Raw genomic sequence first — 18,279 nt, 5'->3', positions numbered from 1 at the left:
CCCGCATCGAACGTGGAAAGCACAATGCATGGCTGGCTGACGGCCGCTTTTCTGACAAAGGATGGCACTTTGAGAAACATAATGGGCATTTCCAGACCCCATACACAGGACCTACTCAGAGAGCCGCCCAGTCTCTGGACAGAGTTGTCTGATGGCCACACATCGTTCGCTGACTGCCCACCTGCTCGATACTCTGCCTGATCCGAAGGGACCTGGCATCTGCTCCGTGCAAAAGAAAGGGCAGCTTGTCAAACCCGGGTCCGCGTTGGTCATGGAGTACCCCTGCTCGTTAGTTTTGACCTTGACAGGGGTCTGGGGCGGGCTGCGGGCAGCAGAGTGTGGTGGTGGTCGACCGTCGACGTTGCTGCAGGACTTTCGGACCTATGGACTCTGGTAAGAACAGACTGACAGACCAGCCGACTGCAGGTCTCGTGGCTGCGATTTACTACGGATAGACTACCGGTACGGCTACGCGACCTATTCATTGTTGTCTGGGCCTTGGACGGCGATCGAAGGCGTCCGCACAACCCTACATGAAGAGGGTACTGACACCAAGTTCGCCATACCAACAAAACTGCCTGGCAGGCAGCGAAGGCTCAGGGGGCCAAGAAGCTGCCTTGTACTCTCGTTGGCAGCCAAAGAGGCTGGAGACCTTTGTCCTTATTTTGGCGAGATGAAGATTGAACAAACCCTGGGAGCCCGCACTCTACGACACATACTGCAATATGTATCCATACGGATACCAGAGCAGCAGCTCTCATATGGACCTAGTATGCCTGGCTTGGGAATGGAGAGGTGGGGACGAGCACAGACAAGCGCCTGCAGGGCATCCCAAAAGGGGACCACGCCAATGAGCTTGGCTCTCCCGACCGGTACGGAGCTCAGAGTGGCCCAAGTCTTTTTGCTGGTGAGTGCTGTGTGGCAGCGTTGGGAAAATGGGAGGAAGTGGAGAGAGGACCGGTGACAGTTTCACCATGAGCTATAAGCCATCTGGTGTTTGCCTGGCAGTGGCAGCCCTCTCTGTCCTCCTGTCGTTGCTGGCTGGCTGGCTGTGCTTCTTCTTGAATGGCTGTGTGGCTTTATCGAGTCGTTGCTTCTTGTTTGGAGAAACAGCACCACCACCACCAGGAGGCACTGAGACAGATGGGGAGAGCGTGTGAGAGATGGACGGGAAGCATAATGGCTTGTTTGATGGATGTCAACTGTTGGTGTCCCATCATCCCGTCCACGGTCCTGCAAGGCGCTGCTGGGACAGTCAGTCGGTCTGGCAGTCTGGCTGGCTGTGGCTTGTGTTCAAGGAAATCCCTGGGATCGGCAGAGCCGGGGGGTAAGGAGGGAGGGGGGTCCAATTCCGTATCTGTCGTGCTGCAACGCCAGGTATCGGCATGGTGCATGGGTTTTACAGCCATCGACTTTGCCGCCACTTTGCGCGGGTTCGGGTGCCTTGCCTTGCCTTGCCTTGTCCTTCTTCTTTTTTCCCCTTGACCCTGGACTTGGGTGCTTCTTTTTCTTTCTCCCCTCCCGCCCTTCTCTTTCTTCTTTCTGCTTCTTGTTACTGTGTACGGAGTAGCGTGGGCAAAGTCTTCTGCAGCAGTTCTCCCACTTTCCCCCTCTGTTGTTCGCCGCCAGGCCAGGGGTAATAGACCTTGGCCTTGCTGTACGGATAGCCTATGTTTACTAGTGAAGAGGAGACAGACGGGATCCCCCATTGTGGGCAGCGGCACATAAGGGATTTCTTGTCAACGGTAGGCGGGAAAGTGCAGTCTGTTCCAGCCGAGCCGAGGTTGGTGACACTTTGCGGATGTTGCGATGGCAAGTGTTTATGCTCAGAAATTATGCTTGTGTGTGTGCGTGCGTGCGTACGGATACGTGTGTAAGAGGAAAAGAGAGAAGACGAGGACACGAGTGAGAAAGAGGAGGAGAGGGCACGCGTCAAGTCGCACACAAATACCACCACCGAAGCCATATGCTCTCTCCATCTACGACGCATCGTTTTTGATCCAACCCACACCAACTTACATCAACGGGAGAATTTTCCTTCTGGTGGCGTATGCAATCACCAAAGGAGGTGAGAAGTTGCTGACCTGACCCGACTGACCCTTTGGCTTTGCCTTGCTTCTCTGCCTTAGCCCGGCCGCGCCAGTACATTAGGTAGACTCACCTTGCCTTACTCTGTACATACACTACAGAGTACAGACTCACGGGATGGACGGGTAGTAGGGTGAGGTGAGATATGTACAGATACAAGATGTCCATAGTGCCCGAAGCGTGTTGGAGAGCGTCAGTACGTACTTTTTCTGTTGCCGGTCTGCGACGGATCATTCCAAGCAAAGTCTTTGGGGGCTACCACCACCACCACCACCCACCGATCTCCCATCAACTAGGCCTAACGCTCGAAAGCCGGTGGTGCACACGCTCCACTCCACTCTACATACCTACCCAGCTACCTAACGCACCTGGGCTGGGTCCCCCATTCCTTTTCGGCAGGTGCTGGTGAAGCAGAATAATCCCAGCTTTCGGCGCCGGATCAACATCGGGTTACCTTTTGACGACATGCGACCTGATAGTCCCCTCCCCTCGTGACCTTTACCAACGACTGAACGATTCCGCGAGACAGAGACTGAGAGAGAGAGAGAAGCAACGTCTGTGACATTATCGTGTTGCAATTGGAGAACTTGCTACCTTTTCTAATCTAGCACCCCTAAATGCTATCGGCCACGACCTTCTTGTGCCGAGCATCTGCCAGATCAATCAAGAACCCCGCCATCGCAGCCGTCACCGTCACCGTCCTTCGACGACCCCTCCAGACCCGAGCTCGATTCTCGACATCTACCAGTATAATGGCCCCTCACGCTGCCGCTCTCGACTTTGTCGACTTTGTCAACGCATCTCCTACTCGTAAGCACCCATTGACGCATTGTTTGCGTCGTGGACGATTTCTTTGTTTTCTACCTTACCCCAGCACCAGCACCAGCACCAGCACCAGCTAACTGTGCCCCTCGCCCGCAGCCTACCACGCCTGTGCGACCGCCGCCATCCGCCTCGAAAAGGCTGGCTTCACAAAGATCAAGGAGCGCGACTCGTGGAACTCGGCGCTGCGACCGGGAGGGAAATACTACCTCACCCGCAATGGCTCGTCCATCGTCGCCTTCGCCATCGGCAAGAAGTGGAAGCCGGGCAACCCCGTCGCCATGATTGGCGCCCACACCGACTCCCCGACCCTGCGCATCAAGCCCGTCTCCAAGAAGAGCAACGTCGGCTTCATGCAGGTCGGCGTCGAGACCTACGGCGGCGGCATCTGGCACAGCTGGTTCGACCGCGACCTCAGCATCGCCGGACGCGTCCTCGTCAAGGACGCTGAGGGCAACTTTGTCCAGAAGCTGATCAAGGTCGACAAGCCGCTGCTGCGCATCCCGACGCTCGCCATCCACCTCGACCGGAGCTCTACCTTTGACCCGAATAAGGAAAACGAGCTGTTTCCCATTGCCGGACTGGCCACGGCGGAGCTAAACAGGGGTAGCGGCGAGGCCGAGATTCCTGCTACTGCTCAGGGCGACGAGGCCGAGGAGGATTTCAAGCCGCTCAAGGCCATGACGGAGCGTCATCACCCTCACATTCTCGACGTCATTGCCTCCCACGCCGAGGTCGAGCCCGAGGCCGTCATCGACTTTGAGCTCGTCCTCTACGACGTGCAAAAGTCCTGCCTCGGCGGCCTCAACGATGAGTTCATCTTCTCGGCCCGCCTCGACAACCTCAACATGACGTACTGCTCCATCGAGGGCCTCATCGCCTCGGTCCGCGCCGCCGACGTGCTCGAAAACGACTCCACGATCCGCCTCGTGACCTGCTTCGACCACGAAGAAATCGGCTCCACCTCGGCTCACGGCGCCAACTCGAACCTCCTCCCCGCGGTCCTGCGCCGCCTCGCCTCCCTCCCGGGCAGCCGCGACACGGCCTCGGACGGATCGTACGTGGCCGTGTCCTCCCACGACGGCGGAGACTACGAGTCGACGGCCTACGAGCAGACGCTCTCGCGGTCCTTCCTCGTGTCGGCCGACATGGCGCACTCGGTGCACCCCAACTACGCGGGCAAGTACGAGTCCTCGCACCAACCGGCCATGAACGGCGGCACGGTGATCAAGGTCAATGCCAACCAGCGCTACGCGACCAACTCGCCCGGCATCGTGCTGCTACAGGAGTGCGCGCGCCTTGCGGGCGTTCCCTTGCAGCTGTTTGTCGTGCGCAACGACTCGCCTTGCGGAAGCACCATCGGTCCCATGCTCAGCGCCAAGCTCGGCGTGAGGACGCTGGATCTCGGTAACCCGCAGTTGAGTATGCACTCTATTCGCGAGACGGGCGGTAGCGCGGACGTGGAGCACGCTATTAAGCTGTTTGAGAGCTTTTATGAGCGGTTTGGGGAGTTGGAGGAGAAGATTCTCGTTGATTAAGTAGCCCCCGTTTGGGAGATGGCAACTGAGGTCTTTTTCGGTCATTGACTTGGCTTTGACGAGATGGTTGTGGGTGTAGTTGTAGTCGGTTTGTAGTTGTAGTAGCGAATTGCCTTGGAGTTGTTTGGGTGATTGGAAGGAAATACAAATGTTAATTGAGTAAAGACGACCTCGTCTCACCGGTGTTAGAGACTGTGTCCGTTTTTGAGAGACGTGGAAGTGATATGTGATGAGTGAGGGATGAGAGATTTGGTTGAGTTTGGCGTTATTGCTTTTGGCATGTGTGGTTAAGATGAAAGGAGGAAAGAGGTAGCTGGCTGGATGGCTGGCCGTTCCTTCCTGCTTCCATCTTATCTACAGATGGGATCTCTGTTGGAGCCCTGACGATTCGAATCTTGGGGTTTGACGGGCAGCCTCTATATATTTTTCTCGTTGACTACCTTCGAGATCTTTCAAGCGTCCTCCTTTTGAAAACGCGACCGACTTCAACCCCAACTTCGGTTCTACCACAGCATATGCTCAACATATGCTCCCTCAAAACTCCGACTAGTACCGAACCCGAGCCATCGACTTGAGCTTCTGCTTTAAGTTCCCGAACACCAGAACATCGTCTTTTTTGAAACGGATTTGGAAGCGTGCTCGTGATTCGAGATTCCAACTGCGGCGAAGTTGAAGCCCCTCGCGATATATTTGGTTTCTCAAGGTGCGTTGGTTTTTCATTTCCATTTCTCTTTTCAGCCCCTCATTCATCTTCGCTTTCGTCTCTGCACTCCGAGACTCGAGATCGAGGCATATTTTCCCTATTCGTCCCTGGCGACCATACTGGGAGATTGCCTTCACGCCTCAGGAGATTTCCCCTGCCTTGCCGGTTCATCTTTGCCCTCGTCCAACCACCCCAGACCCCCTCGACGCCAGAATTTTCAATCTCGAATCTTGCCTCATTTTTTGATTCTTGGTTGGTGATTTCTCTTCCCCATCCAAAGCTAGGGTCGCGAAGCCTTCTTCTTTTTGTACATCCTCACCTTCCTCTCAGCGCCCTTCTTCACACAGCCCATCATTTGATCGAGCCTTCCCTTGCTCTTAACTCAATCAAACATACCTCATACCCCACAGAGGACTACAAATACCTTCCTCTTCCTCCACCTCCCAATCTCTTTTTTTCTTCACTCTCACCATCACCACTACTTCCTTCCACTGCCTGGTACGATATCCCATACACCTGACAGAGGACTACAAATATCTTCCTCTGCCTTCAATCCTCTTTCTCCAATCTTCTCACCAACCACGCCAATTCATTCCGCTGCCTGGTATTACATCCCATACCCTTCACCTACCTAGACCATCGCCAAGTCATTCCGGACTGCGAGTTTACTTTCAAGGCGCTGACCTCACTCTTATCTCAGATCTTCCGGCGACAAATCAGACATCTTCTCAGGGGAAAGCGTCTGAATCGATTCCTTCAACTGACACTATTCTTTTCGGTGAGTTTTAAACCCGCCCCTATTTTGCAGACTTCTGTAACGCCTGCCCTTCGACAACACCCTTCTACAAAATTTGACATCCTGGCAGGACTGCCCCTCAGAATACTGAACTTCTTCATGAGATCGACCAGTTCATAGCTGACTTTGATAGGTCTAGAAGGACAAGTCAAGCTTGAGCGATCCTTCAATCTGGTGAGTTTCTGCTCTGTACTCGCACTTTCCCCGTTCTCTCCCCGAGGTTCCATTTTCACTTTCACCTTCCATGTTTCAAGCACCCTCCAGATTCAATCCCATTTCCCTTCACCTTCACCCACATTTCGTTGACACAGCATCCATTCTTCTCGACAAAGACTCCCAGCTCCTCGCGCACCAGTCTTGCTAAGCACTGCAGTCACAGTCGTCAAGAAGATCTCTCCTCCCCAAGACTTTGCTGACAGACTCTTGATACCCAGGCCCGGCTTACCCCAATATCACCTCGCTCACGAGAGCCTGAATAAACCACATTCCAACAGACACTGGAACGGCAGCTTCCGCAAGGAAATCTCGATCTTGCCTTTCATCGACCAGAACAAGAAACGGAAGAAATCCCGGCACCTTTCTTGGCCTACAACCTCTCTTGTACACTCAGCTCAAGTCAAAGGACAGCCACGACGCTTTCCAAACCTCCTTCATCGTCTTGAAGATGGTCACCTGCTCCTCTTAATTCGGCACCTTTACTCCTACAGTCGACGACCCTTTCAACGGTCCTTCTTGGCTAATCAGAAACTAATCTGATAAAATTCACGACACGACCCATTACTACCTATCAAAGTTGGACATTCGACCTTTGACCTGGACAAAGACGATTGCCTATACGTCATCTCCAAGCATATACCACCATACAACCAAGATCACCATTGAAGAAGATCAGGTATAACCACTCACTCGCCCTTGTGCTTTGTAGAAATCACTAACAAGTCATGTGAGCCAGTCATCGCAATCAAGATGTGCCAAAAGGTCTTTTACACCTATGCGTGCCAGCACGTTGAGTGCGTCACCTATGACTGCAGCAAGAGCTGTGGATCCACAAGATCTGGCTGCATGAAGCGCGAACCATCCGAGCACACCACTCTCAAGGATCAGATCTGCCACGACTGCAATGAGATAATCAGAAGCATAAGGCAGAATCGCCACGACAATCGCCAGGACGCCAGAGGTCGATCAAGACACTGGGAGCATCGGATTCGCCATTACGAGCACCTCATGAACCGTGCTCAGACAATCTTGGATCAGCAGCAGGCTTCCCAGGCTGAACAGAGGCAACAGTCGCAGCAGCCACAGAACCGTCCAGATCAGCAGTCAATCTCACCCGGTGGCAAGACCATTCGCCCTCTGGAATCGAACAAGTTGTCCAACATAAAGCGCGATGAAAGCTTTGGCCTTGTCCCCAACACGCTATACCAGCTCCATGTGGCCCAGGACGCCTGGTTTGCGATTCAGCGCAATCGAGATGACCTTTGAGAGAGGCTTGAAATCTCGACAGGATGGGCGTTGGTTTTTTGGAGGGGACAGAATGGTGTCGCCAGCACGTTATGCCAGCAAGGATCATTTGCGCTTTCATTTGGAGACGAGAAAGGCATATCTTGCTCAGCGTATCAAGTGATTTAGAGAGAAGCTACCAGCGAATGCTTCCATTCATAGACCTATAGATAGAATCACCGACTTTATAGCGGTCATAGCAACACAAGAATACGATGGTTGTTGTTTAGTTCAGCTTGATCAAGACGTACTCAATGTAAAGCAATATTGAAAGCTTCGACAACAAGAGAAGGCCAAAAAAACATGACTAGGACAAAGTGGTCGATGAAATGAAGTTGTCCATCTTGGCGGCTCCAAGGAGCTGGTTCTGGAGAAAATATGGGTAGAAATGATCAACACGGCCAATTAGGAAGAAGCGCAGGGGTCTCTGGATCCGCCAACGAACCTCCCCGTGCTTCCCCCAGCTGACGGGGAGCTGTGAGGTGACAGCTTTAGGTTGCCTGCCCCGTGCTCTAGCTGAGCTTACTTGCACTAAAACACACGTGGGGAGGTTCCATAGCAGAACCAGAGCTGAGGCAAACTGACGTTGCCCCCCTAAACTAACTCGGCAAGGCCATCTGGCCAACTCTTTTTTTTCCGCATTCGTTCCAGCGTCATCGTTCTCCAACATCACGGCTTCTCCTCCTCCAGCAGACGTTGCGCACCTAAATCTCAGTCGGCCATGGTTCTTTGACGATTGATACGTGTACTCAGCAAAATCGAATCCTCTTCCCCTGAACCTCGGATTCCATTCTCCAGTCAATTTGCAGGGAACGTCTCCCCACCAAGACCACCATCAGATCCGCCAGCCATGGCTTCCCCCTTCGAGACCGCGAAGCTCACCCTCGACTACCTCCCCTACGCCTGCGAATTCGACCCTCAAGATCCGAACCGACTTCTCATCGGCGGAGGAGGTGGTGCCAACCGTAGTGGTGTCGCCAACAAGATTGTTCGTCAACCCCCAATCGCTCTTCCTCCCCCCACATTCATCTGCCTTTTCGTGCGACTGACCTTTTGCGCCGCAGACGGTAATCGACACCTCGGCCAAAGAAGAACTGCAAATCAGCGGCGAGGCCGACCTCAGCCGCAATGAGGACAGCGTCATGACCCTCGCCTCCGGGCCCAAGAAGGGCAGAACGAGCTACCTCTACGCCGGCATCAACTCGAGCCCCGAAGAGGTCGAAAAGGGCAAGAACGAGCACTTCCGCGCCTTTGGCATCGAGCAGAGCAAGGCGCGCGTCTCGGCTGGCGCCAACGCTCCTAGTGTGAGCCTGGCTGAACTGTCGCGCACCTCCATCTTTGCCCATAACGAGGTCGATAAGGATGCGTACCAGCGCGTCCTCCGGCTGTCTGCGCCGTACGGCGAGAAGCAGCTCGGTGTCGTGGCGACGGGATTGGCTAAGCAATCGCAGATTGCGATTTTCGAGATTGCAGCTGGGAATGCTACCAAGCCCAAGATCCTCGGACAGTTGGATGTCTCCAAGGAGCCCGTGGACGTGGATGTCATTCAGACTGGAGAGGACTCGTACCAGGTCGCGTACTGCGACGAGCGCGAGTTGTTCATCATCAATGTCGTTAAGTCTGAGATTGACGGTCCTCACCACGCCTACGAAATCAAGGAGGACGGTTCTGGTACTTGGCCCAACTTCCGGTCAATCCGGTACCTCTCGAAGGACTTTGTCTTGGCGGGCACCAACATTCCCAAGCGGGCTGGTGCAATCCTTTTGGGGATCCGACTGCCGCTCAAGGAGGACGAGCCTGGACGCTTGGCGGCGACGGTCAAGCTGCCCAAGGCAGTGAACCAAATTACAACCATTGCTGCGCGGAACCTAACTCCTCCCTCGGCTCCTGGTGCCAAGATTGGCAACGCGCAGTTCCTCGTCGCCGCGGTTGGTCAGGATCGGTCGATATCACTCTTCACGCTCGAGCATAAGGCGCATTCGAGCATTGATTTGCTCGTTGACTTTGATCTGCTTACGACGTTGAAGGAGGTGCACCCTCTGCAGATCACAAACGTCGCCCTCTCCCACTACGTCCCGCCCAAGACTACCGCCCGCCCTCAGTACATCAAGCTGGCGAGTATCTCGATGAAGAACACCGTCATCGTGCACTCTATCCTTTTGAAGAAGTTCACCGACAGGGACGCCCCCATCCGCAAGGGTGGTCCGCCTCGCCCTCAGCGCTACGCTGTTGCCCTGCAGCCCCGCAAGTGGTCCAAGACTTGGCTCGCAGCGACGACGGTCCTCGTCCTCGTACTCGCTATCCTCTTCCAACTCGGCCTCGAAACCATGGGTGCAGTCCAACCGCGCATCCTTCCCGGCGGAGGCTCCGTCGCGAACATGCCTAACGAGTTCCTCACGTCCCTCATCGGCGACGTCCACGCTCTGCAGGGAGACCCCATCGTCATCCGCGAGGACGTCGTCAGCCCCACGCATATCGAAGAAGACCCCGTCCCCAGGTTCCAGGCGGCCGTGCACGACGAAGAGGTGTACGGTCCCGCGGTGAGCTGGGAGGACCTGGCGCCGCAGCAGAAGAAGCTCTGGAAGGAGAAGCTTTCCAAGGCGGGTCACTGGACGCAGAATATGGGCGAGAGCGTGTTCAAGGGTATCTTATTTGGGGAGATTGCGGGGGCGGTGGGACGCGCTGTAGGAGGTCAATAAGGTGGCGTTCTCGGGCGTATTTTTCTGGTTGGGAGGGAGAGGCAATGAGATATATTATAAGATGTGTTTACGGAAATGTCGTTGATAGAACTTGTCCGGGAGGGCATGTACGATTTAATCACGAATTTGTACGATTTTATTGGAGAATGACTTTTGGAAGATGAGAGGGCCATTGCGTGAGGTTGGTGACTTGTTCTTTGGGATGTGGAATGATGTGAACTGATGTGACCAATTTCTGTCCCATATCAACCCCCCCCCCCCCCGGAGTCTCTAGAGACGGTAAATACTACCAGTGGCGCGAGTACAAGTTGTGCGATGTCTCATTGGCTGTATAAGATACTTTGGTAGAGATGGTATGGCTAGACGTGCGTTGGATGATGCCTTCAATATTTTCCCGGCTCCGTCCTGTTTTTTCCATGGTGGATTGGGCCGTCCCTGAGAGCATCACCATCCATCCAAGACGCCAGCACCTCAAAATGTTCATTGAGTGCAGGACGAAGCACCAGGGATCCCCCCCCTCCCTCATCTCCCTCATAATACGGGGAAGCGTAGAGCAACCGATTCCGTTTGCTACCAATGGGTCGAGGTTCACATCTGTGGGATGCTTATTCGGCTTCGGCGCATTTGAGATTGCTTTTCATTGGAGGATGTGGTTTTCGTGGGCACGTGTATACCGAGCCTCTGGGTTTCTGTATGATTGACGATTGTGCTGGTTGAATTTGAGCTGAATCCCCCCCCCCCCCCAACCCCCCTCTGGCCTCGTTTCGCGTCTGACAGAGGACGAGTTTTTTTCTTTTTTTGATTACTTTTTTTTTTTGGTATTTCGTGAATGGTTGAGTGTGGTTGCGTAGCTCTGAAGAGTCTTACCGTAGCTTTTTTTTCTTTTTTTCTGTTGAAAATAAATGAGAGAAAGCCCCCGGTGAGCCATTGGTATTCTGATTTGTGGTCACTTGTGACCTCCGTTATGCCTCCATGAGAACAAGACAGTTGCTACATCTTCCTAATCAACCGGAGCAGTCTACATGAGTGGAATGTTCCAACGGTAACATGACACCGCAATACATACATATAAACAGACGTCCATGTATGAGAACGCTCTCTATAAAGAAACCACGAGCGAGACGATTAGCTGTTTAACAGTGGAGCGCCATTGAATAGTCACTGCTGAGAGTCTCAACTGAACAAACGTATGACCCCCTCGTATCGATAGACGAGTGTCTTGCAGCTAGGGCATGGCTTGATGTTCAGACCCTTCATCAGTTCGTATGACGATAGCCTGGGGTCAGGGATGCCATTAAATCTGCCAGTTTCCTTGGATTAAATGTTGGTTACACTAATCGTCGTTATCTCCTGGTTATGATCCTTTTCCTGACTGTATACTTTTTGGGGGGGAGGGGGGTCAAACGGAGTTCCAAGGGGGGGAACAGCTTGTAAAAGGTCTTTTCCCCTTGGGGGTGGCTTACTGGAAAGATATCGGGACCGTCGCAGAGGAAATGTGCCTCGTTTTCCCCGCAGAGATTTTCTACAAGGGAATGTAACATCCCCACGGCTGGCTCTGTGTCTGGGGGAATGGATTCGACTTACACGATACTGTTGTTATACACTCATCTGAAAAACCCGGCCCGATGTAGACTTTGAGTTCTATCCAGTCACCTGGGGTACCATGAAGGAGAGACGTACATTGGGCCTTTGGCAGCTTATAGATGCTGGACTTGATATGTGGATATAGAGAAAAAACGAGGTGCGAGGTTGATAAAGAGCATTACCAAAGGGTTAGAGACTAAGGTGTTCTAGTAAGACAGAAAGTCAGAGCCGAAATGAAGAGCTTATTTGTACTGTTTCCTCTTGCCGAAACAGAAAATAAACAGGGGCATCACGACAAAGTCAAGAGTGTCAGAGGAGGGAGCTCACAGTCGTCTTTGGCACTCAACCCCCTTGATGATCATTTGTAAGCTCCCAGCACACCAATCTGCCCCTCTTTAGAATCAGACGCTAGATGCATGCCAGAATGAACGGGAATCAAACCTCAAAATTGTATCATATGTGAAAGGAACAGCCGTCATTCAATGTCGAAGACGTGTCGAGTGATGGGATAGCGCAAGTGTACAAGAAAGTACGAGGCTGTTAGGGATGCAGCACAGCAGCGTGTATTGAGAAACTGATTAGTGGTCTTGTCGTCTTCTCGACCTTGCGATACTCGACTTTTGATCAACTAGGTGAGTCGGCAGTATGTTTTCGGATACCCTTGCTGCATACAATTGAATGCTCTCATGCTCCAGTCACTGCATCAAAGTCTACTGTCATAGAAACCACGCCCTGCATGGTTTGGCATGGAGTCGAAGCGATTCGAGAGAAACATGTTATCTAGTTTAAGCAATATACTCACCATGGCCTGCTAGGACACCATCACCGCCTTTCTTTCGATTGCTCGATGTGCATGACCGAGAGGAGTCTTGTGTTGTAGACCGCAGCAGTGCGTGAATAGTTCCCAAGAGCCGTGGGCGTCTCTCGTCATCTGTCCAGCACGTTAGACGTCGCAGTTACCACGGGTCCTCATGTAAGTCATGTAAACTCCCTCACATTCATACAACAGCTAGTAAACGGGGAAAAAGGCTAGCAATTCAGTCTTATCTCAGCCATAAACCGACGCGGGCCGTTGGAACTTGATATCGACACAAACACACACACACACACACACACACACACACGGTCCACCGTCGCCTTCTCGGTGCCCAAACTACCACAAATTAGGTAGCTATTGCAGGCGAGAAAGGCAGAGAGGGACATAGATCATCGGCCGCCTCCAGTGAACCCTCAAGTCAGGCCACCCCGGCCAAACCGCATCCCAGGGAACGGGGTCACAATCCCAGCCGGCGGACCAAGACGGGAGCAGTGGAGACCTCGGCAGGTGCCGTGGAAAAAGGGTGGACCGTGTAGACAACCCTTCCCGAGAACGAGAGGGGGAAAGTGGGAAAAGGCTACGACGGGGACGGGGTTGATGTGAGGTCATCCATCCATCCATCCGTCCAGCCTCCAGCCTGCGGACAAAGGTGCCGCCGGTACAGCGCCGGCCGGTTGTTAGATGACGTGACACGGGGAGGGTGCGGGGTAAATCTGGTCACCAGCAAAAGACTCTCCAGTTTTGCCCGATCGTACCTGGTTCAAGTGGTCAAGGGGCTGTCAGGTTTTCCCCCGCCCGCGGTCCCGGGGCTTGCCGGCATTGGGTCGCCTTGCAGGTCGTCCAGGTGGTGGATCCCGGGTGCCGAGACTGCTGCGATTTTCGGAGAAAATGCAAGTGTAAGCTAAGGCAGCCCCGTAGCTTATCGGGGGTTGGAGGAGGAGGAGGAGGAGGAGGAGGAGGAGGAGGAGGACTGTACTGCGTATGCCTACCTTACTGTGGTAGAGAGCTTTGGAGGTGCGGGTTGGGTGTCAAAGGTGTGCCCACCTATCATCCTTCTTCTCCCTTCCCTCTCCTTGCCTTCACACTCCCCCTCCATTGTCCCAAAAAGCAAAAATCATGTACAAGAATTGGGTAAAAGAAAAAAAAGAAAAAAGGACGGGCCAGAAACAGGCAGTTTTGAACCAGTACATGGCGGGGGGCGTGCCCCAGTCAGGACGATGTAGAGGTACATCGGACCCCTCGAGAGCAAAAAAGGAAGAAGCTGGGAGAAACCTAAGAGTCAGTCTACTAAGACGACCGGGTCCGTGGTTCTCATCCGAGCAAAGGGGAATGAATTGTGGGAGGATTAGAGGGGAAAGAGAGAGAAGAAGCAAAATGAAGATGGGAAACAGCAAGGAAAGCATCAGCTCGAATTCCTCAACACACCCTCCCCTCTCTTCCTTCACTCCCCTTTTCCTCTTCCCTCTGTACCTCTGGTGGCTTGATAGCTGGCTCGCAACTGTAGAGAGTAAGATCATGGCTAGTAGGGTAATGGTCTTCCGGTGGTCCAGCACGACCCTCCCCACCAAGAAGTAGGCTAAAACTTGACGCAATCACTTTGCGCTGACGGCCCGACGAGGGCTGCAACGTTGACTCCCGCATCGCGCCGGGTCGGTTTATGCAGCTGCTATGTTCTGCCGTCGCTCAGGGGGTATGTACTATATATTGCTGGGTACATCGTATTCTAGGTCCAACCCGGGTTCTGTCTCGTTCATCGCTTTCGTCATGATGTCTGCAGGGCCACCTCGGTCTCGCAGATTCCTCATTTTTGCCCAGGCGGCATCGTGAACAACCTCTCCCAATCGCATCTTGCCAAAGTGGCCAGCTGCTTGTCGGCCGCTTCGCCCCTCGTTCCCTGGATGTGTGGGAAGGAACGAACTGCCGATTAATGCTATTTCGTCTGTCCGACAACTAGCCAAGGAAAGGAAAGAAAAGCAAATACCCAGGAATAGAAGTGTAGGCAGACCGTCGGCAGGAGGGAGATCCAAGGCACCAAAACTCAATTAATTGCAAATCATCAGTCTTGAACAGGATTGTGGTGTCGGCGGCTGACGGTGGGCTCAGCTTTGTGCCTAAAATCCGTCCGTTCGTCTGGCTTCCATTTGCAAGTTGCGAGGGCAAGATAAGGTACCAAGGTACGGAGTACGATACGAACGAGGCGTGTGTGCAGCACGGCACGGTATAATAACACTTGGACGAGCCAAGGAAGCAAGTCAAGCCCAAAAAGCTAGGACCGCCTCGATGATGGGCAGAAAAAAGCTTCCAGAACTGCCGTCCAAGTGATGATGGAAGGCGGAACCGTATGGAAGGGAATGGGAAGGGGACAAGCGCAAGAAAGTTTGACCTGAGAGACAGAGACGAGGGGAGGGGGCTCGTGGGTAACTAGCAGAGTTGGCAGGAAACGAACACATGCGTGGTATGGGAAACATGTTTAAGAAAAGGAATAGATGAAAATGTCAACGTCGCCGGGGACGCAAGACGATGCAGGGGAGATGCTCGGGGATGTAGACTTTGTACAGCCTGTCGTCGGGGAAGATTGTTTGCTTGTTTGCTCTGTCTTTTCTCAGCTCAAGCTGTGACACCCAATTTAGGTTCCATTGTGCCCTCGGAGGAGAAGACGGAGGGGGGCACTCCTTACTTTGATGGCATTTTTGCCCAGAAAATACAAGACACCAAGATGCAGCTGCAGCTGAGAATCCTCTGCCTGAGAGATGCTGAGATACCTACTTCGTACATGACCTCCCCGATCCAGCGAGACACTTGTGCATCGAGGGGGTCTCGATGCGGCAGACCAAACCATCTTGGGAGACGGATGCCGTGCGCTGTGGTTAGCGGGATGCAAGGTGCACGAGAACCCGAGAGAAGCATGCATCTCGCGCATCATCCATCACTCACATACGCAGCTTCTGCGGCTGGGGATGGGTGTCCGGTCTATGTATCAAGTTGTCGTGGTGCCGTGATTCGAGGTGTATGTATCCGCATGCAAGTAAGTAGGTGTGTGAAAGATGCAAGTCAGCGTCAGCATCGGCATCAGCAAAACATGAGCATCGTCGACACACACACACACACACACACACACACACACACACACACACACACCCAAAAGTAAGAGTGCCTACCTTACCTAAGATGTCAAAGTGCCGTATCTACCTGAACTGACCTTACGTACATGACGGGGACGCAAGGCAGGTGTCATTGTTAAACGTGGCTGCCGTGAAGCCCAGTACGGCAAGAACGGGGACGTACCTAAGGTAAGACGTGACCCACGGGAAGTGGGGGCCAAAACCCCCCCCAAGCTGGGAAGGCAGTCACGCACCCCAGCGTCAATGGAAAGTGGAAACGCGGCCCCAAAGAAGAAGTCGTGCTTGCCTTGCCCTTTTGCTGTGCCGCTGCCCGCGCCCGCATCCGCTCGCCGCTTCCCCGTAGCCCGTTCCCCGTTTCCCGTTTCCCGTCTCCCGTGTTCGCAACTACCCACCACCCCCCCTCCTTCCTCCGCTTACACACTTCCAGAGTTCCATAGGTACCTATACGCCCTTCCTTTCCGTCCGTTTGTTCAGCCCCCGAACCGTGTCCAAGCTACTACCACCACCACCACCGCCAGCCCGAGAGTCGGCTCACCTTGCCTCGGTACGTACCTTGGGCTCGGTGAGCTCATTGCCTGATTGGGCAACAAGCTCTTTTGCTTTTCGTCTACCCGTCCACCGTCCGCGCCGTCCGTTATTTTCCTTTTTTTTTCTTCGCCCTTTTCTTCAAGCGCACCAACGGGAGGAAAGCAGACAGCTTTGATCGATATATTCCATTAGTATCGTTTAGAAGATCACTCAACGGCCCCAGCGTCGATCAATCTTTTGAAAGGGAAAAAAAGAAAATACTAAAGGAGGGAAAGGGGAGGAGGAGGAGGGGGGGGGGTGTGAGGGGTTAAAGTCAAGAAACACATACCTAGCAGCCCAAAGTCCAAAGCTGGGTCTTGGCTGAACCAAGAAAAAGCAGTTTCTCTCTTGTAATATTCTTCTCAAATGCGCCCCTATGAACGGGAACATTGTCGGCTAGCGCGATAAATCTCATGAGAAGAAGGGGGGGGGGGCTTCTGCGTTGGCGCGGAGCGAGAGTGTCGATACTCTGCCCCGGGAGAAAAAAGAAAAAGGGGGTTGCGTGACGTGGCGAGACGACGCTGCCAACGAATCTGCTTCTTTGAGATCTCTGTCTTCCTTCAAGCACCTTTCCATCTATCCATCAATTTACCAAGGCGCGCGCGTTAGACATTGCTGTCCTGTCAAGACGGACGTTGGCACTCGGAAAAGGTGACGACGACGACGACAGCGGCGCGGGTTTGTAGGTAACCACGGGGCGTGGGCCCTCTTACCCACCCACCCTCCTTCCCAAGTCTTAACAATTCGCGCGCCGTTCATGTGGGATGGATGGATGATGGGATCTGACCTACCGGGTCGATCATAAGCAAGGAGACGTGGGAGAGGTGGCAGAGAAATGTCCATGTACGAAATGGAGATTGGGATGACTCGCATTTGTGGCATAAGCTGACTTTTGTTCGCCCGGGCACCCGGGGCTGCCAAACGATCCTCGTCCTCTCGATCGTCTTTGTGGCTTTTCCCTCGAAAATCATCCAGTAAACTACCTGGGATCCTTTCTTCTTTTTTCCCCTGACGGTCAAGCTACCTTATGTTGCTGAGTACCTAGCTACACACACCTTTTTTACTCGCCTCACTTCCAGTTCCCTTCGGGACCACCCCCACTCCCCCCCCCCCCTCCTGCCCTTTCTCTATCCCCCACGCCCATGAGTTTCTTCTCGTCATCGGGGTTCTGACTAAATCGGCCTTGTATATCAGATTCAGTACGTAACTCAGAGTGGGTTAGAGTACACAATCTTGCTAGGCAACAATGATAAACACACAATTGATCGTCTATTGTTTGAAAAATCTATAGATATCAAAAAGTCCGGCGTGAATAGATCTCATAATCAAGTACAAGCCCGGTCTCCGTCTCAAACATTACGCCATCTCTGACTGGTCCGGCGTCTACAACATGAATAAGAAAAGCAAGGAAAAAACACACACACAGTCAGCTGTAACAGTGAACAGCTGATGCTCTATCAGATATCCGTTTTGGAAACCCATCTTGATGAACAAGTCCCAGTCCCTCCATCCCATTCACGCCATAAAACTTTCAAGGCAATAAACAACAAAAGTGCAAAAACACATAAAAACCCAACGCTGTGGAAAAGTTGATTTTGGTCGGACCAAACCTCCCTCGGGGGAGGTAAAGATGGCTTCCTTTCTGTTGTAATGGTGACTTTGACTCTTCTTTGACACACAACCCTTGCCTCGTCTCTTCCTTCTTTCTCCTTATTCCCATGCAGCCAACTCCCATGTTTACAGCCCATAAGAAATGTTCTGCGTCGGTCGCCCAACTATGCGATTCTCTGAGAGATAAACCATAAAAAGAATACCCAAATCAAAACAGTCCCCTTTTGGAAACCCGCCATCTCCTCCCTCCTATTATAATCTGTATCCGTAGTATAGAGCGAACGAGTTCGAAACAGTGAAACGAAGTGGGTATAAACTGGGTAGCGAGTGTCGATGTAGAGAAATACGGTCGGTCGATTTAAATTCCAAAAGGCCTAACAAGAGATAACACTTTTTCTGTCGTACGCTGTTATAATTCTGTTGTTCTCAGCT

At 53.0% G+C, this 18,279-nt stretch overlaps 4 protein-coding genes across 4 annotated transcripts; all 4 read left to right on the top strand.

Annotated features, from left to right (window-relative positions):
- Nucleotides 1–2,840: 2,840 nt before the first annotated feature.
- On the top strand, nt 2,841–4,448 carry BDZ83DRAFT_567915 (aspartyl aminopeptidase; the record flags this gene model as incomplete). The annotated part of the gene is made up of 2 exons (XM_060504008.1): nt 2,841–2,898; nt 3,010–4,448. 2 exons carry the CDS (start codon nt 2,841–2,843, stop codon nt 4,446–4,448), a joined length of 1,497 nt encoding a protein of 498 aa, XP_060369756.1.
- A 2,368-nt stretch (nt 4,449–6,816) lies between these two features.
- BDZ83DRAFT_604713 (uncharacterized protein) lies at nt 6,817–7,669 on the top strand. The gene is made up of 2 exons (XM_060507291.1): nt 6,817–6,839; nt 6,896–7,669. Exon 2 carries the CDS (start codon nt 6,914–6,916, stop codon nt 7,427–7,429), a length of 516 nt encoding a protein of 171 aa, XP_060369755.1. The 5' UTR covers nt 6,817–6,839; nt 6,896–6,913; the 3' UTR covers nt 7,430–7,669.
- Nucleotides 7,670–8,297: 628 nt separating this feature from the next.
- Nucleotides 8,298–10,146, top strand: BDZ83DRAFT_568083 (uncharacterized protein; the record flags this gene model as incomplete). Its single annotated transcript, XM_060504023.1, has 2 exons — nt 8,298–8,435; nt 8,512–10,146. 2 exons carry the CDS (start codon nt 8,298–8,300, stop codon nt 10,144–10,146), a joined length of 1,773 nt encoding a protein of 590 aa, XP_060369754.1.
- A 5,493-nt stretch (nt 10,147–15,639) lies between these two features.
- Nucleotides 15,640–16,467, top strand: BDZ83DRAFT_604707 (uncharacterized protein). Its single transcript, XM_060507290.1, has one exon. It carries the CDS (start codon nt 15,913–15,915, stop codon nt 16,246–16,248), a length of 336 nt encoding a protein of 111 aa, XP_060369753.1. The 5' UTR covers nt 15,640–15,912; the 3' UTR covers nt 16,249–16,467.
- The last annotated feature ends 1,812 nt before the right edge of the window (nt 16,468–18,279 follow it).

Source organism: Colletotrichum acutatum (genome assembly GCF_030867785.1).
Source record: "Colletotrichum acutatum strain CBS 112980 chromosome Unknown BDZ83scaffold_10, whole genome shotgun sequence".
NCBI classification, from domain to species: domain Eukaryota; kingdom Fungi; phylum Ascomycota; class Sordariomycetes; order Glomerellales; family Glomerellaceae; genus Colletotrichum; species Colletotrichum acutatum.
The sequence above is the reverse complement of the archived record's forward strand: the minus strand, read 5'-3'. Positions and strand labels throughout refer to the sequence as shown.